At 48.2% G+C, this 13,991-nt stretch overlaps 1 protein-coding gene and 1 long non-coding RNA gene across 8 annotated transcripts in view; one reads left to right on the forward strand and one right to left on the reverse strand.

The window, feature by feature from the left end:
* LOC124408381 overlaps nucleotides 1-13,991 on the forward strand; it is a 164,644-nt gene that overhangs the window by 146,293 nt on the left and 4,360 nt on the right. For 6 of the 7 annotated variants that reach the window (XM_046885284.1, XM_046885289.1, XM_046885290.1 and 3 more), the window contains 6 exons: nucleotides 8,588-8,809; nucleotides 10,108-10,222; nucleotides 11,441-11,739; nucleotides 11,863-12,141; nucleotides 12,226-13,750; nucleotides 13,840-13,943. In XM_046885284.1, coding sequence (XP_046741240.1) covers nucleotides 8,588-8,809; nucleotides 10,108-10,222; nucleotides 11,441-11,739; nucleotides 11,863-12,141; nucleotides 12,226-13,750; nucleotides 13,840-13,943 — 2,544 coding nt within the window. The remainder of the gene's footprint in view (nucleotides 1-8,587; nucleotides 8,810-10,107; nucleotides 10,223-11,440; nucleotides 11,740-11,862; nucleotides 12,142-12,225; nucleotides 13,751-13,839; nucleotides 13,944-13,991) is intronic. The other variant, XM_046885286.1, reaches the window with a different exon arrangement.
* LOC124408384 overlaps nucleotides 1-13,991 on the reverse strand; it is a 22,543-nt gene continuing 8,552 nt past the window's right edge. The window contains exons 3-4 of the long non-coding RNA XR_006929415.1: nucleotides 9,932-9,949; nucleotides 1-12 (exon numbers count right to left, since the gene is read on the reverse strand). This is a non-coding gene — a long non-coding RNA (uncharacterized LOC124408384). The remainder of the gene's footprint in view (nucleotides 13-9,931; nucleotides 9,950-13,991) is intronic.

A 13,991-nucleotide genomic window follows, 5' to 3' on the forward strand; every position in this document is an offset into this window, starting at 1 on the left:
TAAACGAAAAACCTGTGCAGTTTTTTTTCTAGTTGCAGCAGTTGCTGTGCAACCTACTTCTATAATGTAATATCGCGTAGACCAAAAAGGACGTGTTGAATATCTAGTGATGAAAAGAGGCCGTAAGGTTATTTGACGCGGGGATTTCAATCATCTCTTGCCAGCCGCAGAAGTCGCTTCTCCGTCTGCGGAGAATGAGAAAGAGGAGGGCGAGAAGGCGGGGAGGCGGGAAGGCAATTACGGCGGGGCCTTCGCGCGTAAAGCTCGTAGAGGATAAGCTGGAACGTCGCGTTGCAGGGTGGGAATTCGGCGAATTCGCGAAAACAGGTGTGAGGCTCTTGCGGACGTTGTTCAGGCGAAGAAATACAGACGGAGTTGGAGTTGCGCTGTTGTGCCGGCAAAGACGTAGGTAATTGGAAAATACTTGAGAATCCAGCATCCCTCGGGCGCATCGAGGGATTCGTACGACGTGTGCCGGGGTACATCCGCGTACCTGAGCTCCGACACTCCTTGTAGTCCTTGGAGTCCTTGGAGTCCTTGGAGTCCTTGGACCTATCGCCGCCTTTCCGTTCGCGTATCCTCGTTTCTCTCTCCCCCCGTTGCAGGTCACATCTTCCTTCTTTCTCCGAAATCATAAAATGAAAAGGAGAAAAGTGTTCAGGGTAAAGTTCAACCTGCCCACGGATAGAGGCTCGTTATTGTTCACCGAACACTCGGCGACCCGGTGAGACGATAAACGTGAGTTTTCCTCCGCGTTGGGGGTGGAAATTAATAACTCGCGAAGGACCTTTGCCGTTTTAAATATCCTCCGCTCGAGAAAACACAACTGCTCGTTTTCTCCGTGCCTGTTTTTCTAGCCCCCTTTTTTCCACTCTCACTTTCTCTCCTTTTGTTCGCCTCCGTCAGCAGTGTGCAACAAGCAACGGAGCCGAGAAGTTAATAACTAATGACAGCCCTGCGGCGAGGTGGTGGTGGTAGGCTTCTGCCAATCCTCTAAATGATAAATGTCGCTTCCGTTACATCTGCAGAGTCGTAATTAATTCCCTCCGCCTTCGCCCCCGCCCCGCACAGAGATATTGTGTTCCGCCTATTTAGTTTTGTTTTCCTCGTCTTCCTCAAATTCTATTCGCTGTTATTCTTATTGAATTATTTATTCATTTATCTCACATGCGTTACGTGAATGAATTTAAAAGATGCAGAAATACTCGTGGGCTTTTACCGTGCAGTAACGATCGGAACGACGAAATTTCGAAAAATGAAACATACCCTAAAAGCCTTTTGAGCGCGTTTTCCTAATTAGAAAAACAATCGATTTATCCTATCATCTCGAGTCTTGACCCTCCGGATTTAAAAGCGTCGATTCCTGAGCCGCAGCACTTGCTGAAAGGAGGATTTGAAAACCGTGATGAAACAGCATTATTATCGGATCTAGATAATACCTTTGAGAATCAGTGGACCAGGTGACTGCCTGTCCTGGTCTTCTTATTCGACCGACCAAACCCGACCTGTTTCCAATTTGTTGTGGGCTCCGTCAAAGGGTCTCTCTCAAGTCGAATTAAGGTCAACTCGCCAACTTCATTCGATAAGACATACGTTTCCCATGATCGATTAGTTGTGCGCGAACGATGAAGATAAATCTTGACAGAGGGCGGGAGAATTTTAGCAAAGAAACGTTAGTGCGGACGAGTGCCGGCGCGGCGTCGATCGATGAGAGCATCGCTCATATCGTAACGTAAGAAAAAATTGATGGAGTACACATTACGTTCCCGATACAAGTGTACAAAAATTGATACGTTCCCTCATCCCGTCGTCGTCGGACTTCAACTTCAACCCTGAAACACATCCGACGAAATTTCTTCCTCTTTCAAGAGCCGGGCCGCGACCAAGCCAACTTTTTCGCTCTCCCCCCAGCGTCGCCGAGTAAGTTGGTTGTCGCTGTCACATTCCCGCGACCCCCCAGGAACAAGATCGGAGAAACTAACCGGTCTCAATCTCCTGAGGGATGCAGGGTGCGTGCATCTTGGGAGGGGGAGCGACTAACGCTGGTCAAGCCGATCTCCGACGATCTAATACGCCTTTAGTCGCACTACGATCGTCACCTTGTGCAATACGATACGAGCCTTTTGTTTCAAGAAAGTTGTTGGAACTGCCAGGCGGATACACGCATCCCTTCGTAGCTGGCTGAATCAACGTCAACGCAAAGTAACGGAAACTCGAATAGAATATACTATATCGGAGGAAGGAATGCACGTTGGAAAATCCAATTCCGATAAGTCTACGTTCATCCGTTCGATCTGCAGAAAACGAGGATGTCAGGGAGTGCGAGGACCTGAGTTGAGCTGTGCGTTGATGATGGTTGATTGATGCGTTCGACGTAACGCCGGTAACGCACGGCTCTACTTACCGCTGCAGGTGCCAGGGTGTAGTGCAGTGTTTTTTCGCAGTGTCGTGCAGTGTGGGAACATCATCAGGCGTAAGCCCCCACGCAGGGTGATACATTGGAAGTGATAAAGGAGTGACGTGAGAGTGACATGGATGGATACAACCATGGCTGGTACCATCCCCACTACACACATCATCCCCTGCAGCCGAATTCCAACCTGCGGCATCAACAACAGCAACAGCAACAGCATCAGCATCAGCATCAGCATCAGCATCAGCATCAGCATCACCATCATCCTCCCGACTATCTCTATCGGCTTTCCCTTCAGGTACGGCTGTCTTCCTCAGAGTAAAATTTTCCGCTTTCTTCGATTTCCCGTTCTCTCGGAGAGAATTGATATCCTGACGTGGATCAATCGGAACCCGTTAATCAATCTCGTGCTCGCAGCAACACGTTGCGGGTATATCCCGCCTGCAGTTCAGGGATCGCGAGAGAAACTCGTGCCTTATCTCACGCCAAAATGGATATACGCCGGACAGATATGCGCCTACGAGTTATGATCAGTTTGAAATTATACTCCCGGGGGGTACGGATATGCTGCGTTATCCTCTGCAGCTAACGGCAGGTATACCGGCACATCTATAACCTCCTGGGAATGATTACGAAACGGTGGCGGAAGGGCGAGCGACTATTTTCACCCCCAGCTACAACCGCTCGCCTAAATATCAACGAGAGAAAATCCACTGTTCTACATACGGTTCTTAAATGTATCGAAGTGATCGTGCAAAACGGAAATATTTTTTAATCTTCTGCCTTGTTTCATGCTGCGTCTTCAAGGGTAGTTCGATTTTTAACTTTTTCTATATATATGTATATATATTTTTTTGAGGTGCTACTCGAACAATTTGTAAACAAACACTGAAAAAAAAAAACAGTCGCAAAACCTGAAGAACACATAAGAATATGTAAAAAAAATTTACAATAATTGGTAGCGACCTCTAAAGATTTTCCTACCTTCTCCAAGTTTTACGACATTTCTTTTTTTTTTTCAGTATTTGTCACCAATTTTTCGAGTAGCACCTTGGAAAAAAATAAATTTGAAAAATGAACCACCCTAATAAATATGTGCGTCACGCGATGTTTACGACGCTTTCGCCTTTTCCCAGCTATCCGACGGATGTGCAAAATGCAATGCAATTTCCATCCGTTTCTCCTTTGTTCTCTCCTCATTCCCGTGCGTTTTTCCCGGCACCACTTGTCATGTACACCTTGATGCATGAGCAGTGCTCGGCATAACGCGTACGTGTGCATACGTCTGGTGGCGGTTGGAAGGACTCGGGATAAAAATTGGTTCTGGCGTCGCGGATGCGCAGAGTAGAGAGAAGGCGTAAAGAGAACGTGAGCAATAGGGCCGAGGTTGACGCTCGTTGTGTCAGGAAATACCTTCGTCCTCTCCCACGAGGAGTAGAGAGAATTTTTTGCAAAAATACACTCAAAGAAGAAGAGAATTATACTGACGTCGGTCTCGCTGAGGGTGGGAATAAGGGTTGTCATAAACGTCGTGTATAATGTGTAGCTTTTGTCCGAGGATGCAAGCTGTAATTAGACGCTGTATAATATTTTACGACGGTTGTCTAGAAGTCAAATTTCGAGGGAGGGAAAAGTACACATGAACCTAAGGAGAGCTGGTATGCAGCAGAGGAAACTCGGTGAAAATTCACGTATCATGCATAATATTCTTTAGAAAATGTCTAGCTGCAGAGTATTATTCTGATTTTAATTTATCTCGCGCGATAATTAGCTTGAAAGAAATAGAATTATAAAATTTTTAGTAGAAAGAGACTGAAAGGAAATCACAGACTTCCTTACTCCGATAATCGGATCTAAAAAAAAGAGGATCTTGAATAGGAGGAGGGTTCGATCCGTTAAAAGGGCCGAAAACATCCTCCGTGGCGATAAAACCAAACTGAGACCTCCTTCTTTTTCACCACAGCTATAGTGCCGCCAGGCTTCTGGAAAAATAAAGAGATATAAGCCGACATCCGTGTTGTTTTCGTGGTTTTCTGTGGCATCGCTGTGTTTGTTCGATGACCGCGTTTTTAGCCTCATTTATCCCCATCCACCCTCTCCTTTCTCCCCTTTTACCGCAACTCGTGTCGCCTCGTTTGTTTGTTTTCTCTTGCTTACTTCCGCTTCTGCACGTATCCTTTACCCTCCGCCGATCTAGGTGTAAGGTATGTCTAAGGTATGCTCTTCCTCTCATTCCCACCCGGTGTATCTTATTACAGTACACATCCTTGAGACCTCGCGTCATTTCCGTGGGTAATCGGCGTGCATGTACCTATCCGGGGCGCGTCTTTCCGTAAAATCGGAAGCATCATCGCCCCTCGAGGCGAGCGCTGGGGGTGCGGGATATGTGTATGGACACGTTCATGGTACGCCGTAATTACCAGAAAGGTAGGCGAAGGGCCCGGGGCTGCGGGGCTGCGGGGCTGCGGGGCTCCGGGCTTCTACGGCACGGTGTTATTGTTCATAAGCCTGCAAGCGCGCCATGTGTTCCAGAAATTTATGTGCTAGCCGAGCTCGACGGGAAACGTTAGGCGAAACTCGAAGGGTGGTGCAGGCATGGGTGTAGCGTGGTGGGCGAGAGAGAGAGGGCGAAAGGAACCTGTGCCTTGTCGCCTCCGTTATATTAATAAATTTCGACTCTCTCACACACGCGAATATCCCGCACTGTCCCTGTGTTCAGGTATAACTTAATGTACATTGGTGTGTATATGTATATATAATATATATGTATGTATATTGTATATACAACGACAGCGTTTGACGAGTGGGTACGATTGCCACGTGTGCGAAGCGGAGTAATTACGGTTAAATTACGTCTCGGATATACATATCCAGCCTGCTATAATACGTTTGATTACTCTCCCTCTGTTTCTCTCTCTCTCTCTCTCTCTCTCTCTCTCTCTCTCGGTCCCCTCATCTCTCATTTTCTCGAGAACAATTCGTCTGCGCCTCTCATACGAACATCGAAGTCGGTTCACGGGTAGAGATACAAACAGGTACAGCCATAAACACACAATGGTTCACAGATCGGTATAATATATATATATATATATATCTTTGAACCGAGGGTTGAAGGGTGGATGTATGTGAACGGGTAGAATTTTCCCGAGTTATGTCCCGACTCTTAGCTTAGATCCATACAATTGGGTTAGGAGTAACTGCGCCGAAGCTCGCGACTTTCCTTGTTTTCAACTCCAGCTTTCCTGTCCTTCCACCCCAGTCGACCACAACCCCCCCTCCCCTTTGAACGAACAATTTCAACCAACTTTCAGAAGTTTCGCGGTACGCGGGCTTTCGCCTTCCAATGCTATCCAAGTATGATTCCCGAGCAGGACGCGAGTAACCTATAGACTTGGATATACACTGAGGAAGAAATTTATGTCATCCAAATAAACTAACGGAAATTCGCTATCTTACTATTCCTCTGGGATACAGACATATAACCGTTCAGACTCGAATCCATGAGATCCAATGATTGAAACTTCAACAGAGGAGAATGAAAAATTAATACTTGGAGCGAAAATACACCAAGTATTCCGTTTCCTACGGCATTCCAATTTTCAAACTTCTGTTAGAATGATAGATTGTAAACGAAGTGACCGGATGTCTATTAGACGGAACTACATGCTATAGGCCACATGTTTTAAGCCATGAAAATGATCCTATAAGTTTGAAAGAAATTCGCAATTCAGAAGCCTGATACTCTCCGCGTACGTCGAACATGTTTCGTATGAAATCAAATGAGATTTTCCTCTGTCGACCAACGAGAATATTATTCGCCATGAACCCTGGCTACGTGCTGTCGGCGATTTTGACTACCCTCAGTATATATATATGTGTGTATATACATATATAGATATAATGTAGTTGAATACCGCCTCGAAATTGACGAGAAGAAATCCTCGTACCTACAAATGAATTCCTCTGAGGATACCTAATTAGTTTAATAAAAGGGAGGGAAATCGTTTTCTCTAATTCCCATTTCGCGCAGTGCCGTTGGCTAATTGTCGGATCCACCCTGTCGGCAGGCTCCCTTGTCAAAATCATCCCCCTCGCTCCGCGATCTCTTTGTAAGTCAGGCGTGCGTATAACCTCCTCTACACACGTAGCTTGTAGGTACGTAAGTACTCACCTACTACGAAAGGCGCGCAAGCGAGAGGCAGAGCCGTACAATTAGCTGAATTATCAGTGTCTGGAGACAATTCGTCTCCTCGCAAGAAGACTCTGTCTTATCTCAGCCCCCAAGGTCCGCCTTCCCTTCTTCATCGTTCTCGCGAACCTTCTCCTCGGCTCTGGGGAGAAATCCCTGTCACTCCACCCTCCGCGTATCTACAACTCTAGTATGCCCTGATGGTTTAATGGGAAAATGAAAACCCGGACTCCGTTTCTCTTCCCCTCGTCAGGATACCTGGAGCACGTTGATATTGGCGAATTTTGACCGAAAAAAATGGGTTCGTCTCCGGCCGTCGTATTATATGAGGAACGTAGCGATCTATGTACATGTAGTACACATACAAACGTGAAACTGAATATAAATGGAAACTAATCCGAATTTTACGGGCTTTGGAAGATGGCGGCATGCATGAGGGGTATAACCTGAATCGTAAATATTCGAAGCGCGTGAGGGGCAGCAGAATCAATTGGCCTGGAACGGTTTTGATCGCGGGTCGTGTTCCGGATCTCGCCAGTTTCTCTGCTCTACGTCTGTTTCGCAGTGAGAATGAAAATATCCGAGGAAAAGGAATCGATATAGATATAGATTGTATTACAGGCACTGCAAGAATAGGAGCGAAGCGAGGAACGATTTCTTTGAGGGAAAAAACCACTCGCGACACGAATTCGCCAACCGCTGTTATACACCATACGTAGGCACTCCGTCTCCTCCAGGATTACAACGCGTGACACAGCCTAATAATACCTACCCTCACCCACGGATGGGATCCGCACCCTTTTCCACCCCCCTCCAGAACTGTATGTAGGTAGGTTGGTGTACGATACAGGACGCAGATGAAATCCGCAACGTTAACCCCGACGGAGATTCGGATCGATCGAAGGCTCCAGCTCGCGACAAAGCAATCCGTTCGACACCCGCGGTTTGTTCGCCATGGGGATGAGGGGGATGGCCTGCTCTATACGCGAGGAACACCCGTCCGCGAATCACTCGAACGCAATGCAATTATTTGCAATTCCCGCGTCCGTCCGTGGCCGACGAAATTATCCCATCCTGGTTCCATTATACCGACCCCTCCTTATCCTCCTGCTCACCCTCCTCATCCTCCTCATCCTCCCCCATCTCCCCCTCACTTTACCTCTGCCTCTGTATCTGTCGTCGGCAGTCATACCGCTAGGATATTACTTATACCGCTGCTAGCACATTTATTCTTTCACCCTACATTTTCTATACTGGAAAATGATTCAGCTATTTTTATTTTATTTCGCCACCCTATCCCGCGTCGTTCCCGAAATTGAACCGTTAATTCTTACACACAACCTGCCCGGGTGACTTGTAAATTGCTGCGCGGAAAGGGGAGGAAAGTGTTGACGCAGGTGTAATTTTATATACCTACCTATCTACAATTTACAAAGTTCAGAAGAAGTTGGGATCTGTACCGTATACTTCGCTGCTCCTCTACCACCACCGTGCCCCTTTCAGTTGGGAATTTCACAAAGTCCCGGCTATGCATCGCCGTGTCATTAGACGAACCTTCGTCCTCGTTAGGAGGGTAATTTGACGGGATGTTATACGGAGGACGGAGGACGGAAGGGGATGAGAGAGGGATGAACGAGTCCTTTTCTCTCCACAGCTAAACAAAGATACGGAAATTCTGCAGACGAACGCCTTGCCTAATTCTCAGCCCTCCCTTCATCCTTGTACCCTTCGTTGCTGACGACTCGGCTATATATATGTATATACATTACGTTGGTGGTTAAGTGAAATGGGTTTTCGCTCGAGCAATATGTATAATAAATCGATTTGTTACGATTCCTTTTTCGTGAAATCGAATGATCAGATTTCTTCTGTCACGCGTACCTGGTGAAGTCTTGACTGCACAAGTCTCTTCTCTATACAATGCGTATATTTTTACAACATCGTACGAAGGCAAATATGAAAATTCCACATTGTTATCGTTTCAGCAACAGCAACAGCAGGCTCAGCAGCAAGCAAATTCACCGGGTACCGGAAACGCGGGTAAGAACAGCCCTTCGCCGGGCAACACGTCGTCGCCTGGTCAAAGTCCGACCGCAAAAATTCAGGCGGAGCCGAAGCCAGTCGAGTGCAATTTGTGTCATCGGAAGTTCAAGAACATCCCGGCCCTCAACGGGCACATGAGACTCCACGGGGGTTACTTCAAAAAGGTGAGATATCTACGTTTCATTTAAACATTTTCCGTCTGGCGCGCCTCCCGATGTTACAATTCCGATTCGAATATCCAGGGGGAATCAATACGTCATATATCTGGGCAAATGGGCTTTTAATTGAGTATTCAAGGGTTTCGTGCTCGGTACACGCGAACCTCGTAGACCAAGTCTTGTACTTCTCGTCAATGACTACGAGCCGGGATGCCGGGATGCCGGGAGGGCGGCGATCGAATTGAAACGAGCCCATTAACAGGTTCTTCTTTCCTCCCAGCTTTCAGCACTCACCAGTAAATCCAAATAAAGGCGGAGTTCCGACCCCCGCCCTCCTCCTCTCTCCTCTCTCCTCTCTCCTCTCTCCTCTCTCCTCTCTCCTCTCTCCTCTCTCCTTCACCGCCAGAGCAAACATTGTCTCGAGCTGTCTCCATTATGCAGATTGACTTCGATTCGCCTACAGGGTTGGTTTTGCTCTTCGCTTGCCCTGCACCGCGTCCCCTATCTAGATTCTCGCCAGTCGATCCATGACAGAGCAAATGTGCCCATCGTCCTCCCCCATGCAATTTCACCAATAGTTTTTTCCATATCGAACCAAACCCTTGCGCACGGATCGGCGTAGGAGGAAGGAAAACACTCCGTTTTTTACGCAGCCTCGAATATACGCGCCTCCGCTGCACTTATATTCCTGGAGAATAGACGGTGTACGATATATAACATCAGTAACGATCCAGCGATCGACGGTAGTCGAGTTGATGAGTTTCCCCGCGGCTGCCGCTCGTAATCAATTTCCAACATTAGCAACCGGATCAATATTCATGACACACCACCACCACGTATGTATACCACGCGACATGCGTCAAAGGTGGAGGTCCTCGGTGTTACGTTTTGGCTATTCCTCGCGTGGTTGGGGCTGCCGGAGATCCTCGGCTCCTCTCTACCTCGCCTCGGTCAGAGATCCTTCGCCGCAGGAAATTGCCTCGAATCATCTCGACCGATTATCGTCCTTAACCGGGAACCGCTATAACGCCGGATGACTGACGGATCAGCTAGTCCTACGAATACATACCTGTCCGTATCGTATGGAGCCGTCGTCGAGAGACGGAGAAGGTGTGACGTCACACACACACACACACACACACACCGCTGATTCCATCACCGGATAATCGAATGCAGCTCCTCAATTAGGTTCGCTTAGTAATTAGGACCCGGACCCCCTCTGTACTGTGTATCGAATACTTGAATCGATCGATTTTACTGCCATCTTACTTGCCAATGTCACGATTTACTCTGATTCATTTCAGGACGCAGAGAATAAGAAGTGCGAAAAGAAAGAGGTCGTCGGTCCTCCTCTGCAGACTGCGTCGTCAAGTGTGAGAGCTTTGATCGAGGAGAAGATCATCCAAAAGAGAACGACTGGTAATACTAATTCAATTTATTAATAGCATGTATAAAAGAATGATAATTCGATACATTTATGGGCAAATGTCGTTCAGCCAAATTTCTCCAAAAGCCATTCGTATTCATTCATCAGCCCGCTTTACATGTTTTACCTTTTTACAAACGAGAACGGTTCAGCCGACAGCCGGAAACCGCAGCTCGGTTGCCGAAATGCTATAATTTGCCTTGACCTGGCAATATCTGGCTTCCCAATAACCTGAATCAATGGGATGATTATGGTGATGGTGATGGTGATGGTGATGCTACTGCGTATTCTGACTGTACGAGCAAATCACTCGCGCTGCGAATAGATGTATTTATTATTATATAAAGTCAATGGAATACCCAATCAATTAGTCGACCGCAAAACCTTTTTGCCGTATGCGGCAGAATCAAAGCAAAAAGGCTCGCGTAACGAGTATAATTGACATTTCATCTATAGATACTATTATAAGGCGGCTCGCTCAACGTTCGTTTTAATTGCCCCGAATTAATGAAGCGCACCGGTATAGGAGAGAAAATTTTTTTTTCTAGCCCTGTTTCGAGCAGGGAATAAAAAATTTCACCGACTGTTGAAACGAGTTAATTTTTTTTCCTTCGAGTCCAGCAGGGCAAAATTTATATAGAGGAATCACCACTTGGATTAACTTGACTTCTATCGATATAATTCTTCTAGCTCCGTTATGCTAACGATTCGAAAGTATAATTGCATGAAGTTGAAATTCGAGTATCGCTGGATTGGTAAAAATGGCACAAAAACGAAATGAACATCCGCGAAAGAAAAATGTGAAGCGAATCGTCGCTCAACGACCCTGCATGAAAGGGGATGAGATCTCGAGGTTTGACGAGGGTCCGTTTGAATCGTAGGCTCTTCCCGGTTTTATGCAGACAATAAACTCGCGAGTGATAAAGAGATGGATATGTGCGCACATCGCGTATATATAAACGTCGAGAAGTGGAAATGGCAGGTTTTGTTCACCATCAGCCATCGGGTTCTTCTTTCTTGACACTCCGGAAGCTTCCTAGCGATTGTTCACATTCCGCGGGGCGTTGACGTGCTAATTGAAAAATGAACCACCTCGCGAATGACGCCTAGGAAGTGAACAATCCATAGACGCTCAGAGCAGCAGCCTAGAGTCGATGGTAGAACATCGCACGCGATAATCTCGGCTAGACTCCAGCGAGTAATTCAAGCAGCTCTCGCTCTTTCAGCAAACGATGGCAACAACCCTGCAGCTGTCCAGTCTCGATCTACTCCCAACACCTTCACCACCCAGACTTCGGCCGATCGGCCTAATCAGACCTCGGGGAAGACGGGATTCGCGATACCCGCTCCTCCCCCATTAACCATCGGTGAGAAGGTGAGGAGGCATTCGGACAGCGAACACTTCAGGCAGCCCAACGTCACCGTCGCCAACCATGCCGCGGTGCAGAAGCAGCTCCAGGAGGCCCAGACCCAGGCTCAAGCCCAAGCCTTGGCAGACATGATACTGAAGGTACATACGTATTGATCTACACCTACCGCTTCGCCGCTCACAAGTCGTGGCTGGTTTTTCTCCTTATCATCGTGTCTTCGTTTCTGCATGACCAATTAACCCACCTCGTCTCCGTTCGTACAGGGAACCACGAAAATGGCGGTGAAGAGGACGACCTCCGACCCCGGCCAGAGAGTTCAGCTAAACTATCAGGCAACGACCGCCACGGCCCAGCCGAACGCCAACCAACAGCAGCAATCGCAGACCCAGCTCCAGGCCACCGTAACCGATAGCTTCCCGATGACGGGATACTCGGAAGACGGAGGATACTTCAGTCCGAGTTTGCAGGACGAGGTGTTTCAGCAAGTAACAGCCGTGCCCGACAGCGTCCTGCTGCATGCGACCCAGCTGGACTCGATTCAGGTGAATATTTTTTTATTTATTTGCCGAGGGAGATCGCGTTCTTGATTCTTCACACCTTAATCCCGCGCATACCGCGTATTCAAGTTTCAGACGACGGGCCTACTGCACGAACAGTCTTCCGAACAATTGCAGGATATATCACTCGAGGATCGTTTCTCGACGCAGCACACGGTCAACCCGGACCTTCAGGCTCTGGTGAATTCACCCCTGCCCGACTCCCTGGCGGAATTCAGCACCTACGGAGCCCAATTTAGCACAGAGAGTCCGCACACTTTGCCAACCCAGTCGCCGCTTCCGTCGCCGCTTACCCGCCACGACAGTCCGAGCTTTACATATCCGACTCCGCCCGCCAGTCAAGAAGGTCTTTTGACCGGAAGTCTACCGCTCCTGAGCCCCCAGGAGGACCCGGACTCCGTCAGGCCCGTATCGTCCCCTCTTTCCGCGGCCTTTTACACGACGACGATGTCCTCAGCGGCCGCGGTCGAGGAAGCCTTGAGCGAGGTCCTTCCCGGGGAGACCGAGGCCGACACGGACTTGTACGGCGGGTCGCCAAATCCTCATTCGCCACTGCCAAGTCCCCTCTCGACGACCCCGGCACCCTCTCCTCTCTCCTCGCTTCCGCCTTCCTCGGTCTCTTCCCCCGGTCCAGCGGCCTTCTCCGGTTCGAGTTTCCCCGTATCTCCCCATCACGGGCTACAGAATCAGATGATGCCGAACTCGGAAGATCCGCTGCTCTCATCGAGTCCGAAGGACTTCACCGCTGGTCGGAGGAAATTCGAGTTCTCCGGCTTTCAATCGTACAAATTGATAACCAGCCAGAATCTGGTGGATTTCGGACTCGGAAATGGGAGTCTCGCTGGAATTGTCGTCGACAACAACGGCGAGTTCAAACTCATACAGACCGCCGGACTTCAGAAAGCCAATGTTCTTGTCCAGGCTGGATCACTGAGTCCGCTCACTTTCAGAAAAGAAATAAGACTAGCTACTCCCAAGGTCGAACTTCCGGGCGCCAACAACGTTTTGTCGAGCGCGTTGAATGCTCAGCCGCAGTTTCACCAGAATCAGATACATCAGCCGGCCTTTAACCCAGCCAAGTTTCTCATACAGACAAACAACCCGGCGAAAAATACGACGGTAAAATGTAAAACACCCAACAACCTGCCGGTTCCTATCGAACAGATCAAGGAAGAGCTTCTCGACGAGGACGTATTTCTTAGTCCTACAAGTATTCCGGCTAGCCCGATCAGGCAGTCTAGAAAAAGGCCGAGGATTGACGGCCACTACACAAACTCTAATTCGTATCCTTCAAGACTGAGAAGGGCCTGTGACAGACATTGGGACAGTAGTTACACACCTCCGCCTATATTAGACCCGTCCAGATCAGGCCCGGGATTATACGCAAGGCTACATCAGCACGAAAGGGATTCGGAATTCAGTTCTGACGATTCCCAAGGGAACGACGGACCTCCCCCTAGAATAAACATCGGCACCAGATATCAAGCGACGATACCTCCGGTCAGGTGCGACGGCGAGAGAGGCAGAGGAGGACCCGAAGTTGACCATCTGCTCTGGGATCCTGGCATAAACAACACCTTGACGGATACGGAAAGTAAGTATCAACCGGTCATTCGCATGCTCGCTTTTTATCACAGGGTGAAAATTTACCCGGGGATCGTTTTTTTTTTCGTTTTTTTTCAGTTGAAATGTACCTACAGTTTGCCTGTTGCGCAGCTGTGCCTGGCGGGGGAAGAAACAAGGAGTATGCTCTTCACCTGCTGCATATGTGCAAAGGAAACATTCACGTAAGCAGATATTGTTTCTTTTTACACTTTACTAAAATATGAATTTAT

This window comes from Diprion similis, chromosome 7 (genome assembly GCF_021155765.1).
Source record: "Diprion similis isolate iyDipSimi1 chromosome 7, iyDipSimi1.1, whole genome shotgun sequence".
Taxonomy (NCBI): Eukaryota; Metazoa; Arthropoda; class Insecta; order Hymenoptera; family Diprionidae; genus Diprion; species Diprion similis.